Below are 14,746 nucleotides of genomic sequence, written 5' to 3'. Positions count from 1 at the left end.
AGAGGGGGACGGCGCGGGGACGTATGGAGAGGGGGACGGCGCGGACGTGGGCAGGAGGCGGCAATACCCCCGTGTTTCATATGTCTTACTTTCGGGGTACGGCTTATATTAGCCGACCCCCTGAAACCCACGATACGTCTTACAATCGGGGGTATCTTACTATCGGGGAAACACGGTATAAAGGGTTAAACATGTCGCTGATTTGGGTTCAGAAAAACTATCTTCATGTCTGAGCATCAAAATTACACCTTAAATTGGTCAAATCATGAGAGAAAATAAGATGTAGAAAATTATCTAAACTTTTCTATATTTCTATAATTGCTTCCTGTTATTTTACATTCTATATCACCTGCCTCAGAAAAACATTCCCATTGCATGATGCTGCCACTACCTTGCTTTACAGCAGGATTGCGTTGGCCATTGCAGGGTCAGTGCTGTTACCTCTCAGACTCAGTGTTGGTTTAATCGTGTTTGGATTTCACAGGATGAGAAACGACTACAGCTCAGGTTTGTTTCTACTTGGCTTTTCTCATGTTGATTGTTCAGAAACCAAACAGAAATATATTTGCAGGAAGGGGATCAATATTTTTTGGATTATTGTAGATCCAAAAAAGAAGAGGGGATTACAGAAACCTAATTTTTTTGAGCAGATTAGTTTATTTTTGGGGTAAAATATTTTTTCAATCCAAACTAGCAACATGAAGGAGACGTAGCATCCGTCCTTCTATAGTGTTGTTATAATAGTTATTAGGGGAGGAGCTGCCTCCACGTCTGCTTTAGAGTAGAAGGTTTTGGTAAGTCTGGTCTATAAAAATGTTAAATAAATAAAAAACAAACTTCTGCTCTTGTTTGAAATGCTTCATCTGCTTCAGGTTATGTGGGACCAGTTCATTTGAAGTAAGGAACAAAGTCTTTACTTTAACAGTACATTTTAGGATAGAAAACTCACAGAGTGCTTAGACCAATTGATTGCATACAGCATGAGCTGCTGCCTTCAGCCAGGAAGTCGTGTCATCAGATGGGTGACGGCTGCCATGGAGTGGTTTGACCTCCTGTTGGTGGGTCAGCTGTGGTGACCAGCTTCAGGCTCTTTCTGCTGCCTCTCTTGCTTCCTGTCTCTCCCACTGATGTCAACAGTTTCCAGGATGATTGGGTAGCGAAGCCTCTGCATCCTGCCGCAGCGCTGCATATCCAGCTGCACCCTAAGTTTTCCTCTCAAATGCCTCCTCAGATCCTCCAGCTGACTGCGACCCTCCTCACACCCCACAGCTCTAGTTCTCCTTTGGTCAGCTCAGGTCTACTTCCTCTTGGATAGGTTCCTCCATTGACCTTTCACCTCCACCATTCTTGAGTTCCTCAGCTCCTCCAGGTTTCTAATTTCTGCCTGGATCAAGGTTTGCTTTTCTATTCATGATTGGAAGTGTATCAATCCCAGCTCTTGGCTTCCTTACTGGGGTTTCCAGCAACGTCTGTAAGCTTCAGGTTCCTCTCTGCCTGGGATAGTTATGCTCAGGCTTCCCACTGACCTGTGGGTCGAATCTTTATTCCTGCTGCACTGACCTTGTTGTCTATTGAATCCATAGTCCATCAATCACTGGACTGAAGGAAGAGAGTTCAGGGGCAGCTGAACAAGACTGTCCAGTTTGGTTTTCAGCAGTGACCAGGCCCTGGACCTAAGGGACACGCCGGGCAGATATGGATGCAGAAATCCTCTGACACAGTGTGAATCCTCTCTGTGGACAAACCTCTGAAATAAACCCAGCGAATTGCAGGTCGGACCTTCGATGATTCCTGTCAGCATTACTGCAACTGTTCTGGAGACATTTTACTGATGCAACTCAGAACTAACGTCATCTCAGCTCACCTTACAGGACAAACGGCTCTGATCCTCACCCAGAAACGCATAACCAAATCAATCCAGTCAAATTCAGTTACTTACATTTCATTCTGGTCTCAGGTATTCAGCACATATACAGAAAATCCACTTATTATGTTTCTGAAGTTTGTTGGTAAGGCAGAATTACTTTGTCTGGTGCAGAGCTCATCCTGATGGATTTTAATATCTCCCCACTGACGAAGCGAGGGTGGATTTTCTGTCCTGCATGACAGACGCAGCGTTAAGAGAATTCATTCAGGCTTTATTGAGCAGGACAGAGACTCGACTTGCCGATCAATCGGATGCCTCCGGGACGCAGTAAGCTGTCAGCTGTGAGTGAAGACTGAAGGGATGAAGCAGAGAATCCTGGACATCCATCCTCATCACTTCTGCTGCTGAGCTTCTTCCTGCCACCGCTGAGTGACGTGGGAGCTCATGGAATATCATGGAAATCAACAATCAATGCAAAATGGTTGCAAAAGCTGGCATCTGTGGATTTATTGCATCTAGAAACTTTACTTTTGACTTTTACACATAGAAGTCTGACATCTTGTTTCCAATACTTTTAGCCCCATCTTCAGTTTGGACAGCAGCACCAAAGCTCAAAAATTTTCAACAATTATTGTTTCCATGCTTTGAGTGAATCTGTGGAGGATCCTCCATCTTTTCCTCAGTGTTAGTATTTAAGTGTTTCATATAATATATTTAGAATTTCACTTTTTCTTTGGTGGTGGTTCTTGCATTAGGTTGTTTACTAATTTGGGTGCACACAGTTAGTAAACGCCTTATGTTTATTTAAGATCATTAATATTTTGTTTTGCTGAGTTTAAGGACTGGCTGGCAGAAGGKGGTTGGCTCAAAAGAAAACCAGGAAGTGGAACAATCCATCAGGCTGCTGGAAGCAGGTGACTTGATGTGAAACAATCTGCCTCTCTCCACTAATAGCATAGCTTCTCTCCACTAATGGCATAATTGCTAAAACCTTTTTGGTATTAGKTTATTTTGGTTTTTATAGTTGTGATAAAGTTAAAATGTTTTAGTTTAAATTAGTCATTTATGTTTATACATTATTTGTCTTTGTCTCCTTCCCTACCTCTCCTCGTTTGTGTAGGCTAGCCTGTTTGTATAAATTCCCCTGTGTGTTCATTGTTAAGTCAGTCTTTTGGTYTGTTATYTTGAGTTATGTTGCCTCAGTTGATTTCTTTTGGGCCCATTTTGTTATATTTTTTAGATTTGTTGTTGAACCTTTTTGTTAAGATATTCTTTGGAAAAAATAAATAGAAAATATTTTTTTATATATGCCTTTGTCCTTTTGTTTTACTGGTCGGACCGTCACAGAATCCATCAGAAGGTGAAGCGTGTCTGGAGAAATGACTTCCACCCAAAGGTTTGGGATCCTTCTGCTCATCATTGAATGTCTCTAACTTGTAAACGTCACACATCCTGAAGTAACAACGTCAATAAACAGCCACTGAAGAGATTACAGCTGGAAGTAAGCTTCAAATAAACCCAACATTTTATATATTTTTGCACACAACTAGTCCATCAGGTGAGGGACAGAGAAACATCGCTGCTTGCAGCGAGCACCAGATGTAGAGCATCACGTTAGTCATTCGTCCAACTGGTGATGGAAACTCTCCTGAATATACCATAAAATATCACACCGACCCACACAAACCACTCAGTGGAAACGAGGCTGGTCTCCCGTCTGGCCTGGGGCTTCTGGGGTCCCTCCTGGGCTTGTTACCCCATAACTCAACCTTGGTCTAGTGGAAGACGGCGGATGGACAGATATTCTACCTCTTAGCGCAGCTATTGAGGCCCGTAGAGATGGACTGTTATCCATATTTATGAACTGTGGAAAGAAGCTGGAGTACCAAGAGAGAAGCACCAGATCCACAGGGAGAACAAACTCAGGGCAGTTTAAGGTGATAAAGCGGTCAGATACAGAGCCAGAGCGTCGATTAAGAGCTTCTGCTGCTTTGAGTTGAATCTGGTTGTTGATGTGTGAATCTTTGTATGTTTGTGAAGTCAAAATATTCATTAATCCTTTTTTCACCAGGTAGAATAACACCGACTGTGGCATAAATGTGTATTTAATGGTCCAAAATAATTCAGCAGAAGGAATCAGACATCATCCTGGATGTGTCAGGGGGAGGGAAGTCGAACCTGTTCATGCTGGCTCCAGCCTCCTCGCTGCGGTTTTCATTCGCTCGCCGTTATGCTAATGAAGCCGCCGCTCCGTCTCAGGAGGATTTACACCGACACGGTTTTACCAGATCTCTCCAGCGAGGGTCGTTGGAAATGTGATTCAGGAGTCTCAGGGGAAATAAGCTGGTGAGGCTCCGCTCCAGGCAAAGTAATATCCTCAGCCTGTTAGACGGAGCAATAATCTGCAGCGGGCCAGGCTGAGGGAGGCCCCTCACCTCCTATCCCCCCGAGGCGCTGAGTGACGCTTGGGGAGATTCAGTTGTCGTTTATGAGGCCGCTGTCGCAGGACGATCAGTGTGGGTTCCTGTCACGCAGACGGGAACCAGCAGAGAACCAGAGGTGAAGCCCCAGAGGCTCATGGGAAGGTTTTACAGCAGCAGCTCTGTTTAACAACCAGGAACATCCAGACAGAGCGTATGCCCAGCGACCTGACCAGCGACCTGCCCAGCGACCTGCCCGGCGACCCGCCCGCCTGGCGACCCGTTCGGCGACCTGCCCGCCTGGCAATCTGACCGTCCGGCTCCACAACCAGCTGAATTATTTATAACTCGGCACAGAAAACATCAAGAAGTTCAGTGAATCCAACGCCTTGAAGAACATGGACAGCTTTGAGTATCTCAGCTTTCAGATTTTCTTCAAAATTAACATGAAATTTGATTCTTCAGTTAATAAAGTATTTATTGATCAGAGTTCATAACCAATAAAATAATTAAAATTAGTATTTTCAGAGTAATGTTGACTCAAGACTGATGGACAAAACAAAAATTGAGACATTAAATTTCACCTAAACATTACAATTTAAATCTAATAAAATGTAAAGTAATGTAAAGAACCTTATTGACTCCCTGGAGGTGAAGGATTTCACCAATTCAGGATTTCAGAGAGTGGAAAATCAGCTGTTCATGGTTCTGTTCAGATTTCTCTGTGGACCTTTTTCTGAATTATTTACAGAAATTCACCTATTTGTTGATTTTTTTTTTTTTGCAGAGCATTTCTAAAATATCCAAAAGCAAATGCAGCGTAGGAAGCTGAGTCACCGAGCCTCACGTCAGACTGGAATGACGAAACGTTGGATAAAATGCGAGTTGACTTCATTTCATCCAGACTGCAGACACTCTGAAAACTACCAGACATGATTCAGTTCCACATGTGGAACAATCCAGATCTGTGTGAGCAGATCAGAATTGGGCCATTCACACTGCCATGTTATAAAAAATCAGATGTGGGTCACATTTGCCAGCTGAACTCGGTCTGTTTGGATCCCCCGAGGAGCTGTGAGCCTGCAGAGGAAAGTCTGCGACCCAATCCAGGTTAAATGGAAGAGAATACCACACAGAGTGGCTGTAAAAGCATTTTCACACCAAGACCCACAGTTCAGAACCGAGTCCTCTTCATGTAGCGCTTAGGTTGTCTGTTTCATCTCAGTTACTGTAAGCAAGGTAAGTATTAAGTAAACAGTTGAAATCCTATTAATTATCAGCTGTAAATCTCCAACAGACATAAAATGTTTATAGAGCTGCAGTTTTTCCTGCATGGACCTTTTCTGAGTCGTTATTTACAGGTTTCTGAGCTGCTTGTCGCTCCCTGAACGCCTCATGCTGCTTTCTGCTGCGCCGCAGGATCTAAGTTATGTTTTTAAGTGAATCCCATTAAGCTTAAAAGCCATTTTTCATTACGCTGCTCCTGGCAGCTGCCCCCCMCTCAGCAGTCAGACAAACAAGAATCACACGAGGAGCTCATTTGCATAACATCTCAGCTGTCAGTGAGCTTCATGTCTCCAGCAGCTGCTCTCTGTTGCCCCTGTTGGAGACGAGATGCCTCAGCTGGTTTAATGGGATATAATGTTTCGTTGTCCTCCTGGTTGAGGAGCTTCAGGTTTTTGCACCACTGGTTGTTTTTGTGGCGCTGTGACGGCGCGGACTCTGAGTGAAGGTTAAAGAGCAAAGCATGATGGATATGATCTCATTAGAAAAGGGAAGCTGGGCTTTAATTTCCTCCTCTGTGCTTCATCTTTGTTAACGTCAGAGCGGTCGATGATGAGCCTTCAAAGACAGAAAGCAGAGATGAATGCAGGTCAGCCCTGAAGGCCGAGAGCTCAGGTCCGGTTCAGGACACACCGCGGGTCTTCACTGCATTTTCTGTGTTTGTACGTCACCGAATAAAAATACTGTTACTTTCATTTATTGGTACTTGGCAGAAATGAAACCATTTTTTAAAAATCTCTTGCACTTTATTGCCAATTCAGATCAGGAGTTTCCAAGTCAGTCCTGTCACCGTTAGGTCAAAATGCCTGAATTTCCTCATCATCCATCCATTTTCTTACACCCTTGTCCCTCAGTGGGGGTCAGGAGGTGCTGGTTCCTCTCCAGCTGGCGTTCTGGGCGAGAGGCAGGGTCACCTGGACAGGTCGCCAGTCTGTCGCAGGGCAACACAGAGACACACAACCATGCACACACACACCTAGGGGCAATTTAGAGAGGCCAATTAACCTAATAGTCATGTTTTTGGACTGTGGGAGGAAACCGGAGTACCTGGAGAAAACCCACCATGCACAGGGAGAACATGGAGACTCCATGCAGAAAGACCGGGGCCGGGAATTGAACCCTGAACCTTCTTGCTGCAAGGCAACAGCTCTACCAACTGCGCCACTGTGCAGCCCCAATTTCTTCATCAGCATTCAGTAATTCAGAGGTTCAGTAATGAAATAGATCAGGTGCTGCAGGTGGGCTGCATCTAGGACAGCAGCTCTGGAAGGCTGGAGGTCGTTACCTGCTTTCTGAATGTCCAGCTCATACGACGCTGTAGCTCCTCTTCACTACATAACATTTTAATTATAACATCTTTTTCACATTCTCAGAAGATAACCTGGAACCTTTAAGTAGAGCTCAGGCACCTGGGGAATCTTTTAGCCTGAACACCCTGGTAAGGAAAAGCAGAGGTGAGTCAACTAGAAGGAAACTCACTAAATATTAATATTTATCTCCTTACTGGGAAACTAAACAGTCCATCTTCTCTCTGCCTTCAGTTTCTGTCCGATGGATTTTAGACAGCAAGACGTAAAATCTGTTATTTATCAAAAATAACAGATTTTGTTAAATAATCTGTTATTTATCAAAAACAATCTGGTGTTTTTTAATGCCACACATTAGCTTCACTCATTAGCGCTCAGGTTCAAGGGTTCTGAGAAAAAAGCTCTTGTTGCAGAAATGAATCATGGCTGAACTTTAACTGGTTACCAGAATAATAGTTTGAGATCCTCTATTTAAAATAACTTTTTTTGACTGTGAATCTCTTTGTTCTTTGTTTTGGTTGCACAAATATTCCTCCCATGACTGGTTTGAAGAATCGCTGACAGGAAACGACAATCTGACAGCGCAGAGTTTTTACGACCTGGTGTTTTATTGGATTCTTAAAGGCAACAGTGGGTTTGAATATGGAACTAAAGTTATTTAAATGTATAAACAGAGTTTGGAGGCTCTGCAGTGTTTATTGTTTCAGATTAAAAGCACAGAAAAAACAAATCCTTCATCGATTTAAGCTGCTGAATTTCCTCTCTGATTTAGACAAGTCCTCTGTTTTACCTTGGATAAATGTTTGAGGAAACGTCAGATTTCTGCTGCTCAGATTCCACAAAGTCGGCAAAATCAATTAAAACCTAAACATGTGGAGCTTAAACCAAACAAACCCAGACATAGAACAAACAGATCCAATGTAATGAGCAACTGTTGGAAAGGTTGCAGTTTCCAGAATAACATTTAAAATAAAAATGTAACGGAAATAACTTCTTTTATCATTTGGATTTGCACTCGTGACTGAAATGAGCCTCTTTCAATCTGTTTAAAGATCAGATTTTATCATATTTTAACTTTTCTTTTTACCAACATGCTGCATACTCAGGTTTTATTTATTTACAAATACATAAATATGAAGGGCTTTTTTATTTTTGTTATTTTTGGACCTGATTCAATAAACCCAATATGTATTACTGTAGTACTTCCACCAGGGGGAGCTGTTCTGCGGCTTCAGTTCATTGACATGAATAAAAAATAAAACATTTTTTACTAGTTTTGTTTATTTTATTTACAACATTTATTTCTTGAATTGTTATCCAGATAATATTGTCTCATAATTATTTATCTTTAAAAGAAAAACACATTTTACAGAACTCAAATAAGGCCTTAAATTATTTATCTTATGTTGAAAAACAAGTTAAAATGTATGTGTGGAATAAACTTCCTGTTAAAACAACCGATTAGTGAGTTGTGGAAAATGTTCCTGCGACGTCCAACATCTGGTGAAAACCCACCGAGGTGGGAAATGAGTGGAGGGTCCCAAAAGGTCAGAGTCAGCAGCCACACTCAGACACGCTGGACCACACAGCGCGGATAATTACTGTAATTTCAGTAACATCTGAGCAGCTGACAAACATGGCTGCCTCCCTGCTGAAGCTGCCCAGATGGGGTCAGAGGTCAGGTTTATGCTCAGAGCTGTGAGTGATGGAAGGGGCGGAGCTTCAGATGCTTAAACGCAGCAGCAGCACATAGAAATGTGCGATGCAAAACAGAAAAGGACTGAAGGAAATCAATGCCGATTCTTTTAAAACAACTCGTTTTTGAGGAGGAAGAAAATGGAGCCGTCATTGATCCTCACTCATCTGACCTCCAGTTGTTTATTTCACGTTATTAACTGTGGAAAAATGCAGCTGGAGAAGAAGAAGCTGATGAACGTGAATCTAAACGAGTGGCTGTGTTGCAGATAAATGTTTCTGCTGGACCAACCTGAGTCCAGGGTTTTCCAGTTGGATGGAAATGAAGAAGACATTTTATTTCAAGAAAACAAGAACTCTTAAAGGGACAGTGCTATATATTTTCCAGGCATTTCATAACACAGTGACGTAAAAATGTTGCTCATATCAAATATGATTTAAAGGAAATTTGACGTCATAATTTAACATCTTGTCGTCTCGACACCAGATCCAATTTGAAATAATGACAAACTCAAAGTGAAGAAGATCCAAACAGAACAGCTTCTGTGGTTCTGTTCAACATGACTTCAGCAGACCCAGAGTGTCCTCTGAGTCCAGGTGTCCTCTCCGTTGTCCGTGGACACAGACGGACCTGTCGGAGACAAACATTCGCTTGTTTTCCTGTAAACCTGGGAAAGTTGTCTGTGGGTTTGTTATATTAGAACCATCCACTTTTCTTATACTGAAAATTGATTTTAAAACTTTTAAATTTAGATCAAATTCCTTCAAAATAAGATCCTCGGACGTCCCTCATGGTCAGTGATGTTGAATTGAGCCTGTCACAGTTTGGATGACGGCCTGCTCTGATTGGCTGGAGCTCCAGTGGGCCGACCCCACAGACGGAGGCGGCTGACGCCTCCATCCGGAGCGATGATGAGCCGAACATGGCTGACGGGCCGAGTCGGCGCCAGGTCTGCTTTGCTGTAGTGATGCCTGTGATGAGGCCGGAGCTGAAGCACAGAGACGAAGACGGAGGTGAGACGCTGATCACAGAAATGTTTGAGTCCAACTCAGTGGTTACCTTCTGAGGTGCAAGAAGAACTTCCCATTTCCCAGAGTTCCATCTGGTTTGGACGCACCGCGCCTCCTCCTCGGGGGTTAAAAGACACGCTTCGATCCGGCAGGAGTCTGGGAAATTACCTGAGTGGGAAACACGTGGATAAAAAGACGGATTTGTTCTTGGCGGACGCAGCAGACGTGACCTGGATGCACCTGCCTTTGAAATGGTTGGTGTCCACCTCAATGCTGCCAATCAGCCCAGGATGACCGAGACGAAACACGGCCCACTCCCAGCCCGGCACCTGGAGGATCCCCTGCTGGTCCGCCTGCAAGGCGACGCCCAGGGAGACATTTCAGACCTTTCACCTTAAACCTCCATGTAAACCATAAAACCTCAGCTGAGCTGTGATCTGCTGGGAAACATGAAGAACCAGCAGCTGATGGAGGCAGAGGGGCGACGGAAGATTAAAAATAAAATATTAAAGTTCATGTGGATTGTTGTTGGTATAAAAAGGTCAAAGTCTGTGTGTTCCTCAGGGCTCTGAGCTCGGACACATTTAGTCCAACGTTTACATAAAATTAAATGTTTTGTAGTGCAGATTCAGAGTCAGTTTATCCCTTAAAAAAGTTATTTGAATTAAAATGAGTTTTCAGACTCAGAATGTTAGAAACGACTGAACTGATATTAAGAAACTAAACTTTTCAAGCTTTTATCGTCCTGCTTTCATATTCATCCCTGGGAATAGTTATGGAAGACAACTTTCTGTAGCTTTTAGAAAACTGGCTCCATAACTTTAAAACATCAGCGTTTTCATATTTAGCTGAAAAGCTTTGATCTGACTTCAGTTTTTCAGTTACCAGTTAAATGATCTTGTAATTTTCTTCCACTGCTGAGCTACTTTAACTGAATATTTTTTATCTGTTGTAGCATAAAATAAATGCATAGAGTTTCTGTCATAGTAGATTATTTTACTGACTATGGAATCAAACTGAAAGTGTAAATATTTGACTGAAAACAACATTTTGGAGGCTGTCACGTTGAGACCTGGAGCGTTTTGGGCCGGTCTAATCTGCGGGCCGTTTCCCATCCGTCCGCCATGTTGGCGGCTCGACCGCGTCCTGCAAAAACGGCAGAGAGAGAAATAATTCAGACACAACATGATCCATGAACACAGAGCAGACGGTGGAGAAACGTCTTCATTTTACAGGGAAATGAGGATAAAATCGATCTGCCTTTAATCTCTGTGTGGTTCAGTGTCTTCTGTGTAAACTGAGGTTTTATATTAAAGTTAATTAAAAAAGGGGAAGATTGAGAAGGGAAAAATCTTACAATTATTCATTATTAACATCATAACAATCACAAATATATATTAATTCTTTAACTTTCATTTTTTTAAATTCTGTATTTTTAAATGTACGTTGATTCTGATTTACTTTTCATTTTTCTGTCTTCATCTGTTTTTAACTGTTTTATAAAAATGTATATTCTTCATTTTTCCTGTTCATAAGTTTGATTACCGATCAGTTTTTGATCAGTTTTTATGCTGTTCAGCCTTAAAGTGTCTCTGAATGACTCAGATTTCTGGTCAGAAACTAGAGGAAGTTTCTAATTGTTGGTTTGTTTTGTAGTTTAGTAATTTTTTTAATATTATTTCATTTCTTCTGCCAGCAGTTTAAACATTTGACCATCATAAAAAACGAGTTTCTCTGATCTGAATTCTTGCTCCAAACTCAAGTGATTGAATAAAAACCAACCAATCATGTTGCGCGGATGTCCAAAGTGGGCGTCGCTGTAGCCGAGGCAGACTCCCCCATTGGTCAGCGCTACGAGGTCGACGTCCTGATTGGTCGGGACGGCAGACCAATCCCGCTGCCCGACACCGAACACCCTGAGTCTGGCTATTCCTCCGTCTGGACGAAACCAGCGCAGTTTTACTCATCACGTGATCATTTCCTGCTGCCAGAGTTCGTGACGTACCTGGATGCATGTTGAGGCGCAGGTGTGTGACTCTGCTCCTGCTGCTGACCCTGAAGTAGTTGTGGCAGCGGTCAGCGTGTCCAGGCTGCAGCGGCGCCACGCCCACCAGCTCCGGCCAAACCTCCGAGCTCAGCTGGTCATCAGAAAACAGTCAGCGGTCATCCATCAGCACATGACGTCTGTCAGCGCCGACTCCCGTTTAGCAGAGGTCACGCATCACCATGACGACATGTTTTTTGATCTATTATACCACACTGACGGTTACCTTGGCAACAGCAGCTATCTGAGCTGCAGTGGCGGCCATGCCAGTCCGGTCTTCCCCGGGAGTGAAGGAGGGCAGCTCATCTGGTCAGGAGGACGAGTTCAACTCATAAATATCAATACATTTCACAGTTGAGCAGCAGAATGATGAATGGAGGTGAAGGAAGAGAAGATGGAGAGCTTTCAGATCCGGTAGACGGGTCGGTACCGAGGCAGGTGGCTTGGATGGAGACGTAAGGCGGATGGTTTCCGGTGAAGAAAGACGTGTCGACATCAAGTCCGTGGATCAAACCAGGGACTCCGAGCTGAACGATGCACCAGTCATGACCTTCAGGGAGACGGAGAGTCATGTTTATGCTTCAAACGTTTTGGAAAATGTTGTTTATATGCAGATGGGTGATGAAGATATGGATGAAATGTTTGAGGTTTATGTGATTTGACTTTAGTCTTGAAAATGAGACCTGCTGTGGTTTTAGGTTTTATATCTGATGGAAACAGAAAACAGGGCCAGGATGTGAAGTGGAACCAAAACAGAAGCAGGTTTTTACAAAAATAAATATCTGAAAAGTGTGGTGTAGCCCTGAATCAGAACTAGAACCATTTTCACCTTCAGGACCTTTGGAGGTTTGTCTTCATCAGGTTTGATCATTTTTCTCCTTCTGTCTTCATAAAACATCTCAAGTTCATTTTGGTCGAACGGAGAACATCTGGTGCTGAATGCAAATGCTTGCCACACTTTTCAGATTCTGAATTGGTTAAAATGTTTGAAACCATTCTCCACTTTTCCTTCACTTCACAATTATCGTTCTAGAAAACTAAAAAGTTTTATGATTATGAAGAGAAAAAACGTTTTTTTTATAACTTTCTCTGTCGTTCAGTTTCTACCGTTGAACTGGTTTTAATGTCATCACTGTAACTTTATGTTTTAACAGTTTCTGTCTGAGTTTCTCTGGATGAATCGGATCTGAGGCCAGAATCAGACGTGATGTGAGGTTTGGGTCCAGACCAGGGATCCTCTTCCTCCTCGTCTCCCATCCGTCCATCCACTTCCCGAACTCCGTGAAGGCCGACGGGATGAACTGCGGAGCCTCTCGCTGTGAAAACACACAGATGTTTGAAGACTGACAGCAGCCAAACAAACTGTAATAACCTGTTTCAGATAAAGGACGGCGTGAAAAGAACTGAACTCGCTTAGAATTAAAATATTACTTCATAATTTTTGGCTTTATCCGTATCGACGTCTTTAAATGTGACTCTGGACGTCGAGCCAAAGAAAATGAAGACATAAACTTTTGACTTACAGCTTTTTTTGGCTCAGAGTAGCTTGTGGATACTTTGTTTTCCAGATTTAGTGAGTTTTACGTAATAAGCAGGTAAAATCAATATAAACAGACTTTCACCTTCAGCAGGTTCTTAGCCGGAGCAAACCATTCATCTGTGGCGAAAATGACCTGGAGGAATAACAAAGCGCCAGTTAGTGGCAGAAATACGAAACTTAAAGTGGTTGAATTTATTTCATTTAAGACTCTGAACTTTTCAGGTTGAACTACATCATAAAACCCCTGAAGGAGGCCGTTTTAATAGGTACAGAGTGGAGATCATCTGCCGAAAGGTTCAAAATGCATCAAGTTTTGACATTTTTATCTTCTGCTAATATTTTGTCCTCCATTTGGAAAACGATCTCTGACAGTTTAGGTGTTAATTTTAGTTTCTGTTCTCTGCATTATTCACCTTCCCTCCCTCCGCCTCGCAGGCCAGGTCGTTGAACTGCAAGAAGTCCGGTTCTGCTGCAGCCGTCGCCCGTCTCTCTGCCATCCTGGAGTTTTTCCTCGGTTTTCTCAGAGGGGAGCAGAAAGTTGAGAGCTGCAGCTTTTCCTGCTCAACCTTGAAATAAAACTCACATGTGGCTTCAGGCCGGCGGGTCCAAAGTCCAGCAGCTGTTTGTTCTGACAGACTGACTCTGGGTTCAAGTTCAGGAAAACTTTATTATCCCTGACAGGTGAATTCTGATGTTTTCCATGATGCAGTAATATAGTCAGTTAATATTCTGATTTACTGAGAAGCAGCTGTAAAAAAAAACTTCATCTAATTTGTATTTTAGAGGTGAATTCAGTTAGTAATGGAATAAAATCACACCTGAGTTTTTACGTGTTCAGATTAAATGTTTTGAGTAGAAATAATGTCACTTTGGTCAGATTCCACCATCTAGTGGAGATAATAGGCAATTACACCATAATTACTGCAGCTTTGCAAGATGAACTGATTTAATTCACTGAATTTAGTCATTTTAAGCAAATAATGAGGTTAAATAAAAACATTTTCTGTCCAAGGAAACTCTGCTGACTGCAATGAGTCGGTGATCTTTGCAGCAATAACTCCTACAAATGGAGCAAAGGAATCAAATTTAAAATATAGATTTACATGTTTCACATTTAAAGTATTTACTAACATTTACTAACATTTCACTGCACCACTCTGAAATATAAATGTATAATCTATGTTCTTCAGAAATGCTGAATTTTTCTTCCAGTAAACGAGGAAATAGATTCAGTTTCAGGAGATGAAGCTGGAGATCGGAGGATTTTATTACCTGATAAAAGACCATGAATATTTCCAGGAAAATAACAATTCATACCAGAAACACGTTATATGAAGCTTCAGGATCATTTTGGAGAGAAAAGAGTTTTATTTCCATTTTAATGTCCCAGTGAACATAACCTGTTATTACAAACGACAGTGATGTCCAATAAACTTCATGTCCAGAAAACAAAACCTCTGTGGTGAAAAATCCCCTGTGAGAGGAAGCAACCAGGAAGGAACCAGGATGGAACCAGGAAGGAACCAGGATGGAACCAGGATGGAACCAGGAAGGAACCAGGATGGAACCAGGAAGGAA

The 14,746-nt window shown here is 42.5% G+C and overlaps 1 protein-coding gene and 1 long non-coding RNA gene across 2 annotated transcripts; one reads left to right on the top strand and one right to left on the bottom strand.

Moving 5' to 3' along the window:
* Positions 1 to 7,511: 7,511 nt before the first annotated feature.
* allc (allantoicase) lies at positions 7,512 to 13,753 on the bottom strand. Its single transcript, XM_008397112.2, is given in 12 exon segments — positions 7,512 to 9,562; positions 9,634 to 9,752; positions 9,829 to 9,937; positions 10,657 to 10,730; positions 11,367 to 11,522; positions 11,590 to 11,722; positions 11,855 to 11,934; positions 12,059 to 12,178; positions 12,857 to 12,944; positions 13,251 to 13,301; positions 13,582 to 13,707; positions 13,709 to 13,753. Coding segments are annotated over 12 exon segments (1,272 nt in total). The 3' UTR covers positions 7,512 to 9,391.
* On the top strand, positions 12,156 to 13,152 carry LOC108165783 (uncharacterized). The gene is made up of 2 exons (XR_001776131.1): positions 12,156 to 12,246; positions 12,783 to 13,152. It is a non-coding gene; the product is annotated as an uncharacterized LOC108165783 (long non-coding RNA).
* Positions 13,754 to 14,746: the final 993 nt, after the last annotated feature.

Source organism: Poecilia reticulata, linkage group LG21 (assembly GCF_000633615.1).
Source record: "Poecilia reticulata strain Guanapo linkage group LG21, Guppy_female_1.0+MT, whole genome shotgun sequence".
NCBI classification, from domain to species: domain Eukaryota; kingdom Metazoa; phylum Chordata; class Actinopteri; order Cyprinodontiformes; family Poeciliidae; genus Poecilia; species Poecilia reticulata.
The sequence above is the reverse complement of the archived record's forward strand: the minus strand, read 5'-3'. Positions and strand labels throughout refer to the sequence as shown.